General features: G+C 47.1%; 1 protein-coding gene across 2 annotated transcripts in view; it reads left to right on the forward strand.

Moving 5' to 3' along the window:
• Slc22a23 (solute carrier family 22 member 23) overlaps window positions 1-21,088 on the forward strand; it is a 153,627-nt gene that overhangs the window by 128,055 nt on the left and 4,484 nt on the right. Inside the window, exons 5-10 of one of the 2 annotated variants that reach the window (XM_041632924.1) lie at window positions 5,412-5,539; window positions 12,312-12,414; window positions 13,136-13,368; window positions 15,181-15,213; window positions 15,330-15,353; window positions 16,305-16,428. In XM_041632924.1, the coding sequence (XP_041488858.1) occupies window positions 5,412-5,539; window positions 12,312-12,414; window positions 13,136-13,368; window positions 15,181-15,213; window positions 15,330-15,353; window positions 16,305-16,428 (645 nt within the window). The remainder of the gene's footprint in view (window positions 1-5,411; window positions 5,540-12,311; window positions 12,415-13,135; window positions 13,369-15,180; window positions 15,214-15,329; window positions 15,354-16,304; window positions 16,429-21,088) is intronic. The other variant, XM_041632925.1, reaches the window with a different exon arrangement.

Consider the following 21,088-nt stretch of genomic DNA (forward strand, 5'->3'; position numbering starts at 1 on the left):
TGCACATCCACAATTACAGTAGTAGCATGGTTCACAATAGCCAAGACATGGAATCAGCCTAGGAGCCCATCAGGGGGTGAACAGATAAAGAATAGGTGGTGTGTATATGCAATGGAGTTTTATTTAGCCATAGAAAGAACAAAGATGATACTTTCGAGAAAGTGGATAAAACTGTAGGTCATCATATTAAGTGAAATAAGGCAAGATCAGAAAGATAAACAGTGCATATTTTCTTTCATATATAGAATCTAGATTTAGAAATAGGTATGTAAGGCATGAGAACAGAAACTACCTGGGAAAAGAAGAGTAGAAGATGGTATGAGTGGGTGATAGGAGGAAAGATCAAATATATGATATACACTAATAAAAACGTTACAGTGAAATTGATTCTTTTGTATAGTAAATGTATGTTAATGCACAAAAGGGCTACCCAGATAGGAAGCTTGTTGATGTTAGATTCTCCCATTAGACAAGAAAATAGTCTATTATGTTGAAACTTTATGGGTAAATGGTCAGCCTTATAGTACCATGCACCAATTTTTAAAAATTGTAACCAGTTATATATATTTATTACTAAAAATTTAGATGACAAAATTCCCTTTATTGCGAATTTCTGAAAACTAAAAACCCTGTGATCTACTCTATTACCTTCTCACCAAACTACCCCCAGATTCTCTTTACATTTTTTCCAGTTACTGTATTTCATTTCAGACTTGAGACTTGTAAAGCACACAGATGACTTGAGAGTCTTTGGTGCTTCTTTGGATCAAATAAAGACATAAAACTATAAGGAAGTCACTTGCAAATGGTCAGTCTGCACACAACCATGAAGATAACTGGTGGCAAATTAAGAAGAGCCCCCAGCACCAGAAAAAAAAAGAACCAAAATAGAACAGAGAACTCAATCACAGGTTATTCAAATTGATTGCTCTGCAGTCTAATCTCAGAGCAGCTATCACACCTGCTGCCACCGTTATCCGCAGTCAGGGGCAGTGTACGGCTTAGGTTTCAATGGACTCTGTCCTGTTTATTTCCTATCTAACTATCCTCAGAGGGATCCGAGCCATGACACAGCAGGAGATGCAGGTGCGTTTGAACGGCACCCTTCTTTCTTTGTCCTGATCTCCAGTAAGGCCAGTGCTTCATAGTTGACTTTCAATCTGGAAATTGTTTTCAGCTTTGCTGTAGGATCTCTCTGCAATGCCTCTTCCGGGCCTGTGCTGATATTCCAATGGAGGGGAAAGAAGCTTGTTCCATGTACCAGTTTTTAGCTTCAGATTTCACTGGACAGTTCCACAGCTACTGACTGGTGTAAAAGCAGACCTAGGCTTAGCTCGGGTGCATCCCAGGAAAGAGAGGAGAATGGGAATGTGAGATAGAACCCTGCTGCGACTGTTGAATCACACATCATTACATTCTGCCTTATGTGAGCTGAGGCAAACATGGGAAGAGGTTGCCTAAGCTGAATACTAAACTGAATGTTCCTATTCAGCTTAAAGAAACAGAATGGAATGGTGATGTCAGCCTGTAATCCCAGCTCTAGGGAGGCTGGGGCAGAAGGATTTCCCTGAGTTCTAGTCAAGCCTGGGCTTTCTGGTTGGTCCTCCTTGAAAAGAAGAGGGAGGAGGAGAAAGGAAAAAGAAGAGGAGGAAAAGGAAGAAGAGGGACAGAGAGACAGAGAACAAGTCTACCAGGCAGGACATTTTCTCTCTTGATACAGGAGCATCATTTAGAAAGAGCTCTACATAAAGTTTCCATATGAGGCTTTACGACCACATTTCACTGTCACTGTTTGGTGCAGGGTCTTCCTGAAACATATTTATCCTGCTTTTAAAAAAAAATGTTACATGCCGGGCGGTGGTGGCGCACGCCTTTAATCCCAGCACTTGGGAGGCAGAGGCAGGCGGATCTCTGTGAGTTCGAGGCTAGCCTGGTCTACAAGAGCTAATTCCAGGACAGGAACCAAAAAGCTATGGAGAAACCCTGTCTCGAAAAAAATTCAAAAAAAAAAATGTTACAGAGTTGGAGAGACGACTCGCTAGTTAGGAGCATTTACTGCTCTTGCAGAAAATACATATTCAGTCCCAGCTTTCATATTAGGTAGCTCACAATAGCCTATAGCTCCAGCCGCAGGGTATCTGATACCCCTGGCCTTCACATGCACCTGCTTGCATACAATGCATATAAACTCACACTGGCAAATGCAAACACATAAATACAAAATAAATCATTTAAAAACACACAGAGCCTCTCTCTCTCCCTCTCTCTCTCTCTCTCTCTCTCTCTCTCTCTCTCTCTCTCTCTCTTTATATGATGAGCCATCTCACCAGCCCTAATCCTGCTTTTTAAGAATACCAAAAGCATGGATGCTATAGAAAGAATTCTAAAGGCCAAGTCCCATACTTACTTGTGCTAGTATTGGTACCTAATGGGATGTCAGTACTAGAGCAGAAAGGATGGTTGTGGTCATTGGCCATATGGACACATGCCAATCAGAGATCCCGGTCTGGTACTGAAATTGGTTTTATCACTTTGCCACTCCTGGGCACCACCAGGGTCTTGTGCCAAGACAGTGGGACTTATCAGGGTGCCTGTTGTGTGTGAGGCTCCTGTGCCCACCGTAAGGAGTTGGAATGCCTCTGTACCCCTATCACTGACTGCTACCTTTCCCAGTGTATGACAGCAGGCCCTCTCTGTTCCCCACAGCCTGGCCCAGTGTTGACCGGGAGCTTCCCCTTCTGGAAGTCACTCCCCTGAGTCAGTCCTGAGTGCTGTTCCATCAAGAGCTATTTCCAGTAAACTGATCTTGCCAACCTCCATGCCATCCAAATCAGAGATCCTTTTACTTATTTCTGCTTCATAGATTTTCAAGCATGAGGTGCACGGGGCAGATGTGGCTTTCATCTGCTTATGTGGTTTTGATATTTTTGGTTGAAATATTCCCTATCCCTGAGCATTAGAGATATGTTCCTTCCAGGCCAGGTTTGGATTTTTGAGGTGGCGTTCTCATTCTGTATTGCAGACTGGCCTGAGGTTCACTGGGTAGCTCCAGTGGTCTTGAACTCAAAACAATATTGAACCCATGTCAATCTTCTGAGTACTGGGATTATAGGTGTGAGCTTCCATGCCTATCTCTGTCAAGATTTTTACACTTTAGAGCGCTATTATATCATACTTGTGTCCTGAGAAATTCCATCAAGTTCCCACTGTGTTACTCAAACTGTCAGGCTCCTGGGCCTTCCCAGGAGCCACAGCTCAGTCCTTTATGACTTTGCCATGCATTTGAATACATCTGAAAAGCTAAGCATTCAGTGCCTGTACCTTGGGCTTGTGCCTTTCTGTATACCCCTAGAAATCCTCAGAAGGACAGTACTTGCCAATATCAGCTGTCTTTGTGGCTTGGCATACTGGTTTGCTGTGTCTGAGGTTAAGGAAGTGAGCTCTCAACTCATCCAGTCTGCTGTCTGATGGCCGAGTGTCCCGAGCAATGTTCATGGATATTCTCAGCCTGAGCTTTCCCAGCTGCCCAGTGGGTAAACAGTACCGCCTCATCAGTAGCCTGGTAGAACAGTACCTGCACTCACCAGCCTGGTGATGGAGGTGGCTTGCAGGATTGCCTGCTGTTGGAGGCAATTGTGTAGCTGTCATGCACCCACCTGTTATCTCCTGAGAGACTACAGTCCTGATTTTCCTTCACCCTGGTCCTGTGGCTGCTGGTCCTTCCATTCCCCACTATCAGTAGCTCCGTATCTGTGCCGGTTCCTTCCTCATGTGTCTTCCTCTCCCCTTTCTTCCCCTTTTACCTCAGCTCTTCCCATCTCATACCCAGCCTGCTGCTTTACCAGCTTACACCTCCCCAAATCTAGTACAGTTTCACGCCCCCATGCCATCCCTCTCGATCCTGTATCCACACACAGCACACAGCATGCTTAGCTGAACCAGCACTCACTTTTTCTCTAAAACAGATCCAGCATGGCTTTGCCTCTCCTTTGAGCCTCAACCTTTGCCTTCCTCAGTTGCCCTGTCCCAGTCTATGTCATACATATAGGGTCTGGTCCTTGTCACTCTAAGCTCAGTGTGTGTATATACTTTATTGTATTTACAGAGGTCTTCCTCCATAATACTTGAAATCAACAGTAGCTGCATCACAGATGATCCTACGGTGACAATGCCCAGTTTACATCACAACAACAACAACAAATCATTTAGTGCCCAGCAAGAGTCTGAGCTCATGAGAGGCCTACACCCATTTCTTCAAACATGAAGGATTACCATGCCTGCAATCCAAGCCTATCCTACAGGCCTTGCAATCCTAAAAGACCTTTAGTTAGAATTGTTTGAGTTATACAGACCCTGTTTTCTGAGGACCCAACCGTAGGGGTGATGAATATGGGCTAAAGACTAAGTGGCTACTAGGGATGACACAGTGTCCCAGAGATCTGTCAATCTGGACGTCACTGGACCACGCCTACTGAGTGCAGTCTGGTCTCTGCCTATGACTCTGAAGCCTGGGACAAGAGGAAAATCTTCTCCTGTGGGTCAGGTTGTCCTGGGTCCAGCAGTTTCCCTGGGAAATTCTGAGAACAGAGATGGCTGCTCTGTATATATAACACAGGCCTTGATTTGAGCAAAATGATACTACTCAAACACCATTGATTTATGATTAGTCGTAAGGTTAGTATCCATAAACACTGGGTATAAATAATGTTACATTGACCCTTTCCCCCATTATTGTATATTTTAAGGTTTGACAGACAATCTACAAAGTAACCTGTGCTGTCAGACTAGCAAAGGCTAGAGGAGGTCCTAACACAAATCACAGGGTACTAGAATCAAACACAGATGTGGCTATACTGATATTTACATTAAACTGTAAGGTTTTTAAGACCATATATTGAGGGGAAAAAATGAATGTTAGGGATCTACAATCTTAATAAATTAAGAAAAGATACTGCATACACTAAATCCAAATTTATTAGCAAGATTGAATTTAAGCCAAGGGCATTGGCATTTGTTCTATTATTTCATTATAAAAAAATCTGATTTTAAAATTCCATATTTTGCTGATGGCATTTTAGGGTGTTTCTACTTATTCAAGTTTTGTTTTCCAAATTCATTTTTAATAAATACAGACCAGTAAACAGTTTTGATTATTGTTTTAAATGCCTGTAATTTGAAATATATTTTATTATAACTTTCCATTTGGAGATGGAGGACCCAACATTCAGATCATAGCAATAGCCACTTTTTCCAGATGATAGATCCACTTAAAGACTCTCGTGAGTTGGCAAGGCAGGCGTCAGATCATCATGGTAACTTCTTACCAGAATCCATCCTGACTTTCCCGATGACACATAATTAAAATGAAACAGAATGGAGGCCATTCAGGTATTCCCCTTGTGTCTTCGCAGGATATTCCCCGAGTCTCTCCGATGGCTAATGGCTACCCAGCAGTTTGAGTCAGCAAAGAAGTTGATCCTGTACATCACACAGAAGAACTGTGTGAGCCCTGAGAGTGACATCAAGGGAGTGATGCCGGGTAAGTACGCTGCAGCTGACCAGGGTGCCTGAGGGCTGATCTTGTCCAGAATACCTGTCCTGGCTAGTGTTGGCTCTGTGTTCCTGTGCCCACATGGTTTGCAAAGGTTTGGAACAACAGCAGTGGCTGCTGAAGTCTGAGAGTGAAAATCAACTGAATTCTCTCCACTCTAGGAGCGAGTTTCCTTCATAATCAGGTGAACACACTCACCACGTCCCTTAAAGCCCATACAAAACCAGAAGCTGGGTGTGAGTTGGATGTGTTCCCTATCTTTATCAGGCAGGCGTATTCAGCTCTGTGATACCCAGCACCTCCTTTCATGACAACCTACCATGTTTAAAGCCTTGGCTCCAGGCGTGGATGGTGTTAAGTGACCTCTCTGCTTGAGTACGCTCTTCCAAGGGCTGCCACTGTCTATTCATGGCCATGACCTATTTGTTGGTCAAGGGAAGAAATGGAAACATGAACTATTTTTGTAGTGTGGTTCAGATCCATAGAATTCTTGTGAATCAGGGCATCAGCATAAGCTAAGTGGGGCTTTCAAGCTGGGAGTCTGTAAATGTTACCAGGAAGTTCTTCACAGCCAGGTTCCTGGCTCCTCCCTGTCATATCAAGATACTGACTTAGAAGATCTGAAAGAAGCCCCAGGAATGCGCACTTGTAGTGAGCTCTAGAAGACACTCTAATGCAAGGGACCTAAAAGGTCCCTTTGGAAAATGGAAGCTTTGAGCCACCAGGCTAACATGAAAACCTGTATGCTTTGTAAAATCCCCTAGGAAAGTACTATGCAGTGGGGGGGAGGGGAGAATATGACTAGACTTTCCCAATGACTAGAATCATGTGACGACCATTCGTTCAGAACGCAGACATTTATTAAGCATCTGATGGCACACCTCACTAGCTCACACAGATGGGATACATACATGGGGGGGGGGGTCTTTGATGTACACTCAGTTGAGAGGTCAAACACTAAAGCAGAAGAATAGAGGGTGGTGACAAGTGGCTGCCATCCAAGTGCCAAGGTTAAGCCTGGCTTTGAGACACAGGTGAGCGGGAACCCGTGCCAGACAAGAGAATGTACCCTGCAGGTCCCCGTTTCCAATGGGGAGGGGAGTGTGAGCAACCTGGATTGTAAGAGCTGTTAGCACCCTTACTGGACTCCCATTCAGAAGATCTGCAGGCTCAGCAAGGGTGGCATGCCTATCTTGACTCTTGCCTAGGACACAAAGGCTGGGTCACAACCACTTAGTGGGTGAGATGTGGTCTGCCAAAGCCCTTCAACTCAGGCAGGAACAGTCAGGCAAACCAAAAGCTCTGAATTCCCTGGAGTGAAGGATGCAAGCCATGGCTGGTCTGCTTGACGAGTACTGAATGCTGGCTCTTTAGAGGGGCATCTGAGGCCCCCTTTCTCAGGAGCAGTGACAGTAAAGAAGACATGAGGCCTATGTGCCAGTCCCCTTCCAAGGGACTGATTAACATTGAGATCAGCTGATTCTTAAGGTTCCACCCTCCATGTGGCATGCCCATGAACCTGTTTCTTCACGGCAACACATTTACAAGGGATACTGTGATGTTCCCTGTTTACCAATGAGAAGCCATGGCACTGAGAGGACTGGGTTATCTTGCCAAAGGTCGGTTGGCTATTAAATGGTTGAGTGGGATTTGAACCCCACAAGTCCAGCCGAAGTGGCTTTCCTGTGCTGCTGAGAAGAGGGTGACCATGGAGACATATAGGAAAAAGTGCAATTAAGGAACCCTTGGGCCAGGCCTGCTTGGTTTAGACAATCTCATGGCTTCCTGCAAATTCCTGTCCTCAAGTCTCACTGCACATCTGTCTCTGGCCTTTTAATTAAATCATCACACCCCACTTCTTTCAGGTTAAAATGTTATCTGGAAAACACTTGTTTTCTCAATCCTAATTACACTGACTCATGTCCCTATTTTTGGAAAGTGGTATTAGCTCTCCTCTCCCCCTATCCTTTGCTTATAAGTTTAGTTGGGGCTTATCTCTCTTCTGTGTCTCAGGCAGGGGGCCAAGTGAGAGGTGATTTGTCCCCTTTGGTGACTAACAAAGAGGAGAAAGCTTTCGCTCTTCACCAGGACGTGTCATCGTTATTGTGGTCACTGTGGGATGCGAATTCACCCTGGTTCTCTATCCCCACCCCCATCAGATGCAGTCAGACAATAGAATGCAAAACTGTCCAGCACTTGGGGGAAGAGTCTGTATTCTCTGGGACACTAACTTTCTTAGCTCAGAACAGCTTCTCCACTTATAATCATCTTCCCAGCGCCTCACATAGTTCCCGTCAAGCTTGGGGCTCTTCCCTACCTGATTTTCATGTATACTCACTGCTCTGGCTGCCACTCTGTTCTCCCTCCGTCAGCAGCTCAGGAACAATACAATCACATCATCACTACCCCCAGGATCCTCAGGGTGTAGCCCCATATCTTACATGTAGATTTAGAGACCCTACCTAATCTTTACCTCCCCCAGGCCTCTGTTCTGTGTCCAGCTCCCATGTTCTTCTTCCCATAGGCCCCCAGCTCAGGAAAGTCCCACCCTCTCAGACCCATCTTCCCATCCTCAAGGCTAGGTCCTCAAGCCCAGATCAGCCATCATACTGTACACAACCTCCACCGCTGTCTCAGCTGTAAACAGGAGTTTGTCAACATTACCCCTACCCCAGAGAGCGTCCGCTGCAGAGCCCAGGCTGTACCCCAACACCAAAGGAGATCCATGGATAGCTGCATTCCTTGAATATTCATGATATACAGGAATCCAGGGCTCTGGAGCCAAGAAGAAGCAGGGCTGTTCCTCAGGGTGCCTCTGTGCAGAGAAGAGTCTTCAGCTGGAATGTAACAATGAGGGAGGAACCTCATGCCCTGTTAGTGCATGCCAGTCTTGGGCTTATGCTAAAAGAAAACCTGATCTCCCCAGATTTCCCATTTCTATTCTTTTAAAGCTGTCTTGAGTTTTTATGTGAGCATAAGTGGTGGTCTTGGCAACATGTACTGCTGAATTAGACATTTGTGTGTGCTCCCAAAAGTCAGTCTCACAGTATCATGATATGCCCAAGTGTGATAGCTCGCCTTCCCTGCCTGATTCAAGATTTTGACCAATTACAGCAAGAGTAAAGCCTGCTGTTTCTTGCTGTTTCTATGTTGCCTGTATCCCACAAAAGAAGAAGAAGAAGAAGAAGAAGAAGAAGAAGAAGAAGAAGAAGAAGAAGAAGAAGAAGAAGGCCGACTAACCGTGTATCAGAGTCCTGCATAGTTATTACTTGCTTTCAGTAATTCTGAGGCCGGCAAGGAAACCTAGGCAGAGATAGGGAGGCCCAAGAAGATCTGAGAACATTTCATCCTTTTCGGGGCCTCATAAGGAAGGATGCTTCAACTCTCTGTATTTTACAGGTAGACAGTGGGAACTAGAGAGGCTGAATGTTGGGGAGCCAGTGAGATCCCATTCCCAATGTACTCCCTGGGAAGTTGCTCCATGAAGGATCACACAGTGGAGGGAGAGCATATATATGCATGGCTTTTTCTTCCCCATGGGGAGAGAGACATACAGGGAGCAAGAGTCATTTGACCTCTTGTTCAGAGCCCTCTGCGGGCAGCCTCATGGGAAAGCAATCCAAAGGTATCCACTCTCACTCCTGGGGAGGCTGCCCAGGCTATGCTTCCACTGTCTTCCTTATCTGCTGCTCTTGGGAAGATACAGAGGGACCAGAACCTCTTCACTGCCTTCTGCATCCAGAGCTCAGAGCTTGCACATCAGCCCTGTCATAACCTCAGGGCATAGCACGAGCCAGGACTGCCCTCCATTGGTGCCTAAAACCATGGATAACTTTAGACAGGCTTGGTTTTCCCTATAACTGCATATCTACGATAACATTTAATTTATAAATTAGGTACAGGAAGAGATTAACAAATAATAACAAAACTAGAACAATTATTACAATCTAATTTATGAGTTTCTCATTTCTGGAATTCCCCGTTTGATATTTTCAGACTGGAGTTAGCCTTAGGGAGCTGAGACCTCCATGACTGTGGGCAGATCTTCCAAGGAGGTTAAGAAGAAACACAGAGATGAGCTTCTTCCCAGGCTGGGGGACCCTCACTGCTCCCAGACCCCATGCCCTGACCACAGGGGTCAAAAAATGTGGAGCAGGAATAGACACAACTGGCATCCCAACATTGTCTGCCTGTGTCTCAGTTTGAAATTCTCTGACAGCGCTGAGCTAAGAAGGTTGAGGCTCTCTGCTCTGAGCTCCTGCCCTGAGCAGCAACCCAGGGCTGCTGCCTTATCAACTGCTCCGCACCTGTTTGCTTTTGTTTCCTAATGGAAGAAGCTTGGGCTAGAGAGACAAGAAGCTCCTTGTTTCCAGTGACCTAACAGGGTCTCAGTAGGTAGCTAATGCTTCCTACAATTTAGAATACAGGGTATGAAAAGTGTAAAGCTCAATAAAAATCAATTTAAAAAAAAAGAATTACATGGGTTTCAACCCAGAAGAAAACACTTGAAGCTGCAGAAGTTTGATGTTGTTGATGATGGGCCAATGGTATGAGTAACAGAGACCCTGACAAAACATCAATAGTGCTGGAGAAGTTAATTTAATTCCCTCTAGAATAATGCAATTGCCACTGTAGACTACAGTCAATTCTTAGACTGGGCTCTAGGCTTTAATGCTATTTAAACAAAACAGAACAAAGCCCTCGGGTCATAATACAATTGCTATAGCTTCTTTGACATACTATTTCATCCACAATAATGTAGTAGCAGCTGCGTATGGACCACTTTTGAGGAAGAAACAACTTTAAACTCGCATAAACATGCTAACGGATGTTTGAGTTTTCCTCTTGGAAGACTGCTGAGAAAGGGTGCCTATGACAGCTGACTTCTGACGAGTGTGTGACGGTGAAAGTACCCAGATTGCTGGATCTGAGGATGTCTACCAGACATGTTTCCAAGCTCTTTAATAAACACAGTCCTGCACTATGCAACAGAGTGTCTGTCACCGGAGGCCCCCACACAGCTACAGTCCCTAGAACTTCCACAGAGTGGACCATTTTATGAGCATTGTAGCTGTGGTAGAGTGAGGTGCATTTCCTCATGCTTGTGGTGGTCTTCTGTGCACGGTTGCACTGCCAGCTCTCTAGAACAAATATTGATGATCATTGTAAACCCAGATACACAGAGAGGGTAATCTATGCCTCCAGGCCTGGAAATCTTCCTCTGTCCCTATTTCCACAGACAGTTTTAAAATTGAAGTGCTTTGTTTTGGAACTATTTCACATATATTGGTAAGTTGAGACAGTGCAGAACTCGTCTCCAGACTCAGTTTCCTCTGTTGCTTAGGTCTGATGTTTCCATAGCACATTTGTCAGAACTAGGAAACTGGACATAAGTCTACACGGTTGGTAGTCAAGTGCCAGCCTCTACCCGACGCTGGCTTCCCTATCACTGGCCCTGCATGCCCCAGGGTCCTGTCCCAGGTGCAGTTAGTTGCTTTCAGTAATGGTGAGGCTGGCAAGGAAACCTGGGGCAGAGACAGGGAGGCCCAAGGAGATCTGAGAACATTTCATCCTTTTCTGGATCTCACAAGGAAGGATGCTTCAACTCTCTGTATTTTACGGGTGGTACAGTGGGAGCTAGAGAGGCTGTGTGTTGGGGAGCCATCACCTGGCCACTGTCTTCTCTGGTCTTCTGGATTCCTCAATCTTTCCTTGTTTTCATGTCCTTGACAGTTTTAATGCCACTGGCTCCTTGTGGACCTGGGAAACATCCCTGCTGTTTTCTAAGCAGTGGATGACTCCCAAGGACATTCCTGCTAGAAAGCAGAAGGGCCCAGAAGGCTCTCAAGTAATAACCACTCAGCTCTTACCCCTTGAAGCATTTCCTATCTTCTGCTCTTCCCCCATTAGATTGACAGACAAGCCCCAGGACTTGAGCAAATTTCCAGCTAGGTTGGGGGGGACACTGTTAGTCAGAGCTAGGATAAGCCTCATCAGAACCTCCGTGCCATAGCTTCAAACTCCGTCACATCTCTAAGCCTAACCTCTTGCAGCAGGGCCACTTGCTGAGTGCTCCTCACTCCCTGGCCTCTGGGAGAGTCTGAGACCGGGGCCTCCCACAGCCCTAGCCCTAACTGGGCCCTCCCTGAGTGGGGAGGTGAATTCCCAGAGAGCAGGGCTCCACACGTGGGCAGACTGGGCAGGAGAGGCCCCGGGTGGGCGGATGCCTCCCTCACTGGGTCTTGGGACAGATTCACAGCCAGCCCAGAACAAGTTCAATGGCTGAGGTGAGGTTGTGTATGGCTTCAGTCTTAAGACATTCTCTCCCCCCAAGAGTAAGGTGTATATGGGCTTGTAGCTTTGCAGGCCTCTGAGCGGTAGGTGGCATAGGTGGTTACAGCCTCCGGCAGAAAGAAATTACCAGGACGTAACTTAAGCCTCAGTAGCCTAGACTGCCATCATGGGGTGATGTGTTCAGGCAAGATGAGTGGACCATGTGTATCTGTGTGTGCCTGGCTTGGTTCTATAAGCAGAGCTTCAGTGGAAATGTTCACTGACAGCATGCCCTTTTAGTTGTGGTGGGAAACTTGTCTGTGAATCTCCTGAACTCATTTCTAGCCAGAAAGCCTAGACCCTCTTCACTGGCTTAAAAGCAAAAGATCTCCTTTTCAAATGGTCCTGGATGGGTAAACCAAAGCTGTGTTGTAGCTCTATCTGGAACCTTCTGTCCTGCTCAAGCTCCTGGGTCTGTCTCTTGCAGAGCTAGAGAAAGAACTTTCACGGAGGCCCAAGAAAGTGTGCATCGTGAAGGTGGTGGGGACGCGGAACCTGTGGAAAAACATCGTGGTTCTCTGTGTGAACTCGTAAGTCCTGGGAAACACGTATATATAGGAGGATACCGAGAGACCCTCCTCCCACTCCTACATGAACTCTGAATCCCAGCCTGCCCCACGCCCACCTGTCTCAACCTGTGTCTATGAAAGAGGCCCCAGAAATAGGCCCAGGCTGCCCATCTGTAGGTCTGAAGGAAGACAGGACTCAAAGATACCCACTACTTCACCAGGAAGCCTTAGGAACCAGCACTGAGCATCACTCTCAGCCCAGCCACCTGCTTCATACCAGTGCCCCAAGCAGAGTCAGAGCTCCTAGGGCTTTGAACGTAAAGACGGGAGGAGGTCTGGCGAGTTCCTGCACGCACCAGTGTCCTCAGAACAATGCCCTCCTTCTCTACATCTCATGAGAGTCACTCTGATAGCAAAAGTCTATTCACAGGCAGGTCCTATAGCACTGTCCAGCCAGGCACACAGAGGTCAGACCTGGAGCACCAGCCAACAATGCCCTCTACCTGTCTGCTGGTCTGCCAACACGAGAGTAGTTAGTGAGCACACAGAAGGCATTTCCTCCTAGCCCTGGGTAAGCAAAGGACCTCACCCATGTTTCTTTGATGTCTCTTCGAATTTAACTCCCTCGTGGGTTCACGTGTGGTGACGACATGGTTTCCCATCACATGTAAAGTGCTCTGGCCGGGCATCCCCTCATCTCAGTGCATACTACCCACCCTCTCCGTGTGTGTGTCTCCCGCAGACTGACAGGGTACGGGATCCACCACTGCTTTGCGAGAAGCATGATGGGCCACGAGGTGAAGGTGCCCCTCCTGGAAAACTTCTACGCTGACTACTACACCATGGCCAGCATCGCGCTGGCCTCCTGCCTGGCCATGTGTGTGGTCGTCAGGTTCCTCGGGCGCAGGGGAGGCCTGCTGCTCTTTATGATCCTCACCGCCCTGGCCTCACTTCTGCAGCTTGGCCTCCTCAACTGTGAGTAGGCTGGAAAGGGGAGACAAGGGAAGGATGCTGGGGACAGGGAGCTGGCATATGCAGGAGAGCTTGGAAGGCATGGCAGCTTTCTGTTTCTGTGACAAAACACTTAAGATAGTCAACTTAGAGAGAGGAAAGGTTTGTTTGGCTTATAGATTTGGAGTGTTTAAGTAGTCCATGGTTTGTTGAACCATTTGGGCCTGTGGTAAGACAACACTTCATGAAAGGAGCATATGCGAAGGAAATCTACTCACTTCATGACATAGAAACAGAAGAAAGGGATCTGTGGTCCTAATGTCCTCTTTAAGGGCATATCCCCAAGTGCATGAGTTTCTCCCATAAGGCTCTTGTTCATAAAGGTCTGCTCCCGGTACTGCCCTGGGTGGAAACTAAGTTTTCAGCGTATGGCTTTTGGGAGACTTTAAAGATGGCCTTTGAGAAATTTTAAAGATCCAGACTATAGTGGAGGGGTAGGATGGGACTTGAGGAAAGTTTTTCGTGACCTGAGCGATCATTCTGAAATCAACAGCCACAAGAATTTGCTTCAATAAGGATGAAGTTTAAGTAGAACATCTTGGCCCCTTCGTCTGAGGACTGCTGGGTCTCCCCTTCTCCTCCAACCCCTAGGCCCATGACCCCCAAATCAGAGTCCTCTGACTGCTCTATAACACCCCAGCATGCCAGCCTCCATGTCCCAGTAAACAGGACTTCACCATGGGCAGATCGCTTGTGAACTTCTCATATAAGAAGGAGAACAGGAGGAGAAAAACTCCGGACATTCTTGAGTGGGACACAGCTTTTCTACCAGTGTTCCCAAGGTTATCATTTATCAAAGTACTCTTCTGTAAATGTGACAAGTCACCTTAACACAAATCTAGGGAGTCTGTTTAATCCTCCGGTAACCTCTGTATAGGCCTCATAAACAGCCACCCACCTGTGTGCAAGAAAATCCCCCTGTCTCCTCTCTACCCACCCAGAGCACTGGCGTCTTCTCATCCCAGACTCTTCCCCTGGGACAGGCTCAGGACACTGCTGGGAAATGTGTCCCATTGAACACCCTTCTTTGGAGGAAAGCTAACCCAAGCTGCCGAGTAAGACTTACCTACTCTCCCTTTACCACTGACCACAACAGCCTTCCTGGAGTCCAGGTTATAGAAGAGCCAGTTTCAAATACCAGTGGTTTCCTAACTTAGGCATGTTCTGATGCATTCTGTACCTTGTTGGGCAGTGACCAAAATGAACAAGTGGTAGCCATTCTCCCCGCCTCCCTGGATGGACACTACCTAGCTGCCCTTCCAGAAAGTTTCTATCCAACTTACCCAGTTAGGGCAGATGTGGCAGGATAGCCTGTGGAGTATCCCATGTGCCCTCCTTGGCAGTGAACAAGAATGCCATAGAGACTCTGGGAAAAGGACAGGTAGCTGTGAGGAATAGGGTTTGGGGAGCAGAGATGCAGCCTGAGAGGCCCACTCCCAGTACCCAGTGCCCCTTGGCACAGACCAAGAGTACCATTTGAATAACCTTCTCTGCAGAGATGCTCTTTTAGATCTGCTCAGGTCCTCGCTCCCTCAGACTGCATTGTCTCCCAGACTACTGGCCACAGCCCTCTCTTTGCACAAAAAGGTCTTTGTTTAGTCCAGTGTGAACTTCACTGCCCAGGCAGCCAGCACTAACTCAGACTTAAAAGAAAGTTCCCTTAGAAACAAGTCACGTGGGAAGACTCGGCAGTTGTCCCATACCTAACAAGCCTTCTCCATCTCTCCCCACTCTCTTTACCCTGTGCATGTGGGCGCACCCATTCCATGGTTCCAGTGATCGGCAAATACAGCCAGCACCCAGACTCAGGTGAGTCCTAAGCGCTTGTGCCGCCTTGTCTTTTATTATGTCCAATAACAGTGGCCACACTCACTCACCAACTGGCTTTCGTTTCCTCTCTTTCTTCCTACTCTCTGCCCTTCAAGAATTGCAGCTGAAGTTGGCCGTAGGTTGGACACTATAAGCATACATTTGTATTCTCTATCCCCATCTTGCACTAGAGAAAGCAACTCGTGTTTCCCTGGTTTTGTGCAGCTTGGCATGCATGCCCTTGCAGTCCCCTGATCCAGCACCAGTGCTGTTTTCTTTGGCCAGAAGCTAGCCAGGATGAGAAGGCAGGAGGGTTGGGGCTTGGTTGTCTGTGCTGTAGGGAGAGTGGATATTTCCTCATGACTCATGAATGCTCGCTGCTTTCCAACTGGGGAACAGCAGAGGTGCTGCCCCATACCCCATGCTGCTATTGCACCTGCCTGGCCCAACCAAGCCTATGCCACCAGTGCCCATGTGAGCACTTGCCTTCCATGCAAAACTGAGGGAAACAGAGCTGAGCTTAGAAGCACAGCCCTGATGCATGCCAAAACACTGTGTGTAGTGCTGCCTCGTGCCAGCCAGGACCCAGTGCCACCTCCAGGTACCGAGATCGTTGAATACTTTCTCTCCCTCCAGGACCATGAATTAGTCCATTTGGGTCATGTGTGGCTTTGTACCCTTAAGTCAACATCGTCTCTGGATTGGGTGGGTCAACCCTGAGGGCTGCAGTCTGGAATCTGGGGCAAAGAGTATGTCACTGTGGCAGCAGGGGCCTCCCTGCCTGCCTTCTGCCTGGCACAGCTTCTAGATGAGGAATTCTACAGGCCACTGTGAGTTCAGCATGCTTGGGGCCCAAGGCGCCTACAGAAGGCAGGAGAATGTTTAAAGGGCTCCAGGTTCCTCAGCCTAGAGGACTGCCCACCCAGAGGCTACTGCATGCCCAACTGTAGTACAAACTGGGCACTGGGGAAGAGGGAGCTCCTGGGATATATCCCAGGCTTCCCTTCCTCTCTCCAGTTCATCCCTTGCCTGCCTTCTGTTCTCTTCCCTTCTCTCTACCTCATGGTCCCCTTCTTTGGATTCTCATCCAGGGATGAGCGACAGCGTCAAGGACAAATTCTCCATCGCATTTTCTATCGTGGGCATGTTCGCATCCCATGCAGTGGGGAGCCTCAGTGTGTTCTTCTGTGCAGAGATCACCCCCACAGTGATAAGGTGAGTGACTTTCTTCTCAGGACTCATAGTTGGTCCTTGTCAGTGTGTCAGGAACTGTCGTCAGTTCTGCCCCACCGCGGCTTCCAGACCAGGGTGTGGTGGCAGGCAGGGCACATTGGCTGCCTGACTCACCGTCTCATGATCAGCTTCACCATGGCTCTCAGGGTCAAGTGGGAACTTAACCCTAGATCCCCATCATTCATTTACCAGGGGCATGGAGACAAGGAACTGTTTAAGGTACAGGACACAGGACAGGAAACAGAAAGGAGAGGGATAAGTAAGTCACTCTTGCTGAGTTCTACCGAGATCCACTGGGGGCTCAGGACCAAGCTGTTTCAGCCCGAAAGGAAGATAGGCATGCATCCCACCTGTAATCCTAGACTCCCAGGAGGCTGAAGCAGGAAGGTAGAGGCCAGCATGGTCTACACAGCAAGACCCCATCTCAGTGAAAAGACAAGGGCTGAGCATGTAGTAGAGCTGTTTGCCTAGCATGTGCAAAGCCCTGAGTTCAATCCCCAGCACCCCATAGACGGATGTGGTGGTGCTTTCCTGTAATCCCAGCATTGGGCGGGTGAGGGGAGCCAAAGGATCAGAGAAGTCCAAGGTTAGCCTCGGCCATATGTACAAACAAATTAGAAAGCGTTAAATAGAACTCTGTATTTTTCTTCCTGGCCTGAGAACCTGATCACTAATCCAAAATTATATCACTGACTTAGTTAAGAAAAAAAAAAAATTAAGAGCCAAGTACTTGGCAGGCAACAGGCTAGGTAAGCAAGGTGGCAGAGTCCCAGGCTGGGAGAAGTATGTCTTTCCCTCATACTTTCCTAAGCAATCTGAAGTGTTTGTCTCTAAAGTGAAGTTCCTATTCCTGTGTGGTGGTGCATGAAGTACATACAACATTTGATCGCACTGGGATTGTAGTACAGTGGAAATTAGGACTTTGAAAGAGCATCTCTTAGCCACATTCCCTGTACCAGACACCCTCTTTCTAACACAGGTTGAACGTTACTGAACCCCAAAACCTGACATCTAAAACCAACGTGGTTCATTTGTGCTGACATGGCGTCAGGGGGAAAAAATGTTAATGGGACAAACAAAATTTGTCATAAAAATTCCGTGTCATGAACAAAATTGAAACATTGTATAAAAAGATCCTCAAGCTCCACAAGGTATATATGAGACCTAAACAATTCTGTGTTTAGACTGGGATCCCCTCTCCACGATACCTCATGACGTGTAATGCAAATATTCCAGAGTCAAAGGTACAAAATCCAAAAGCGTTTTGAGTAAGAGACCCCACCTCCACTGGCCGTTTGTTCTTCCTGAAGGGCTCGCTTCCTATGGTGCGGAGCTCCTTACCGGAACAGCTTTAGTATTCCTCATGCACATGCTTTTCTGAATTCGTGAGTGGGCAGTTAGTCAGCTGTGAACTGAAACCCAGAAGTCAGCACGATGACACCCTTCAGAAGAACAAGCAGGCATTCCAGTTCAGATGGGACTCGGGGAGACTAATTATTTTAGGCCCTCTGGTGCTGGGAGGGCTCAGGGAGCAGGTAGACAGGACTGTGGACTTACCTCCTTGCTGACAGCAGAATTTTCTCATGACCTCATTCTGACTCATTCTCTTGAATTTTCACAATCCAAGCCAAGACCTGCTGGCCATTGGTTCCTGTAATAAAATACCTAGTCATTGTATATTTAAGAAAAAGCAATTAGGTGTCTAGTAAGCTTTATAGTTCCCTACCTTCTGCATGAGCCAATGTCAGATGGACCAGAAACTTGTTTTGCACTTGTAGTTGTGAAACACTGAAGACACATAGCATCTTACTCTTTCCCCACCTAGTTAAATTCCCTCCTTTCTAAAAGAATCCAGAAAGAGAATCTCCCAGCCAGAGTACAAGTATCCATTAGTCCTGGTTTCTGGTAGCCACTGGCAGTCACTGCATGACTCTCTGTGTTTCTCTGGGGAGGGCACACCCCTTATCTCTGGCCTCATTGGCAGTGTGCTCAGCAAGCTAAAGTGAAAGAAATGTGGTACCCTTTTCCTCTTTGATGGAAATCTGGAAAAATGATTTGGGGACAGAAATTGAACAAATACATTCTAAAGTTCAGCTTGCCAAGATGACAAGCCAGAAAAACATTTGGCCCTGGGTGATGTTTGGTACCTGCAGAGCGTGAAAGAAAAGCGAGGCCAGTTCCTAGCCAGGCTGGAAGAGTCTCTGTGGGAACTCTTCCCAGCCATGGTTTGTGCAGCTTTTTCATGCAAATACACCCATGAAAAATTCCCATGAGAGCCACAGGAAAAACATGCAAATTCCAGACCACCCCCTCCACATAGAAAAAAACAAAACAATTGAGGGTGGGCTCCATGGACTCTCTTTTTCTTATGACAGTCTTGCCTCTTTCCGTAACGCTGTGTTGAACAGAAACCTTCTGAAGTAAGAACAGCAGTGTCTTAGATAGGGCTACTCTTGCTGTGATGAAGCACTATGACCCAAAGCAAGTTGGGGAGGAAAGAATTTATCTTGCTTACAATTACAGGCAGGAACCTGGAGGTGGTCACTGACACGGAGGCATGAAGGAGTGCTGCTTATTGGCTTGCTCCCCATAGCTTTGCTCGGCCTACTTTGTTATATAATCCAGAACCACATCCAGTCCAGGGATGGGTACCACCCACAATGGGCCCTCCTCCATCAGTCACAAATAGGGAAAATGTCCTACAGTCTTGCCTACAGCCAGATCTTATGGGGGTACTTACTCAATTGGAATTCTCTTTTCTCAGATGACTCTAGCTTGTATCAAATTGACATAAAATTAGCCAGCACAAACACAAAGATGAAGATGCCAGGATCAAGACACTGGACATGTCCAAGGGCGTGTTTTCGGTACAGATTCATGATACTCTATTGCCCTGTAGGTGGTAGAGAATAAAGTAAACCCTGTCTTACCGAATCTTGTTTGGACTGAACAGGGAGCCACTTAACCTCAGTCCACCGTGTTTACCACTAGCCAGGCAGCGGCTCCTGAGATTGGTTTCCTAGGCTTTGGGCATTAGGTGAGTTGAAGATGGGCTAAGACAGACAGGTTTCCATCCTTCCTCCCCAGTCTCTCTCCCTGTCTTGGGCCGAAGTGACTCGGGAATGCTAGGCTGATATAGAAATAGCCAGTGACTTTTATTGTGGTGGGTCACCTTTTCTTCCCACTGTTACCTGGAAGCTGAAGATAGGAGCTCCTGTAACCTACAGTGGCTTCCTTTCCCCACAACAATGGGACAAGAGAAGAGAACAGGTGGATGCTGGTGATCCTGCCAAGCTGGAAGCTGGCTTCACAGTCTGCTTAATTTCCATGGAGTCCTAGTCATGGACTTTCTGTCCTTGACCGATGCACTATCCCTGCTTCTCTCTCTGCTAACTACTGCTTGCCTGCTGCTCATGTGGCCCTATCCCTTTACTCTGGTCCAGATCATCGCATCATACTGGCCTTGAGACCTTTCCCTTTGAGCAAGGTCCCCATGTCTGTCTTCTGCCCTGATGTTGCCTCAAGGCAAGGCAAGATTTGCCATCCATCCCCATGACAAAGGTAGGGCCAACCACAAATGGACAGCATTTGTTTAAAGAAATGATGCACCTGCCTGTAGCTCAGTGGTACAGTGTATGCTAAGCATGTACACTGTTGGGAGCAGTGAGACCCCAGATCCTGAATTTCTTGTAATCCCCTGATCTGAGTGCTTACAGTTGCTCTGAGCACGAGACCTTCAGGAGTTCCTGATGGCAGGAGAGTGGTTTCTGGTGGGTTTAGCTAGGGCGTGGCTATCTCTATATAATCTGCCCCTGAACACAATAAAGGGGGCATTCTTGGGGAATTCAAGGATGACCCGTGTCACTGTCTCTCTGTCTGTGTGTGTTTATGTATTTTAACCTCCAGCCCCCTTGCCCGAAGCTCGTGAACTGGGTGCCAGCGCACAGAGCGCAGACACGGGGGCGTGGTGCGTGGCAATACACAGCCCTGGATTCCCTCCCTAATACCCACACCCAATAAACTATGATTTAGTGGGCATGTACAGTCCTTGCCATCACCCCCTAAACACCTACTTACATTGCATTTGCATTGTGTTCGGTATTATGAATTATGGCAAATGATGTAAAGAATGCAGAAAGTATGTAGGTTACACATACTACTATAGCATTTTCTATAAGGGACTCAGGCATCCAAAGACATGGGGGTCTTAGAAACAACCCCCCACAGATACCCACTGAGAACTGCGTATGTGACTCAGCAAATGCAATTCATACTACTGCTCATACCTGCATAGCCCTGGCAGTTCTTCATTTCTGAGGAAACAATCACAATATTTGTGCATCCTTAACTTCACAGAAATGCAGTTAAGAAAAGCTAAAAAAAATGTAAAAGAGGAAATAAAACGTGGGGGAGGTGTGTTCTTGGTGGTTCATGTTTATTTCTGATTCACACTTTGCTCCTTCTGGTAAGTCTGCCTGGGGGCCGTGGTTGTTCAGAGGGCATTACCCAAAGTAATGCTATTCGGTGGGCAGTGAAAACTTAATGTGTCTAAGAAACAGGGTCTTCTTTGTCTCTGTAGACGCCTCACTGGTGTGTAAACATGGGCTTAGGCTGCCCTCTAGTGAGCACTCATCGCAACAGC

This window comes from Microtus oregoni, unplaced genomic scaffold (genome assembly GCF_018167655.1).
Source record: "Microtus oregoni isolate MIOR12 unplaced genomic scaffold, Mior012 000042F_ref0000377, whole genome shotgun sequence".
Classification (NCBI taxonomy): domain Eukaryota; kingdom Metazoa; phylum Chordata; class Mammalia; order Rodentia; family Cricetidae; genus Microtus; species Microtus oregoni.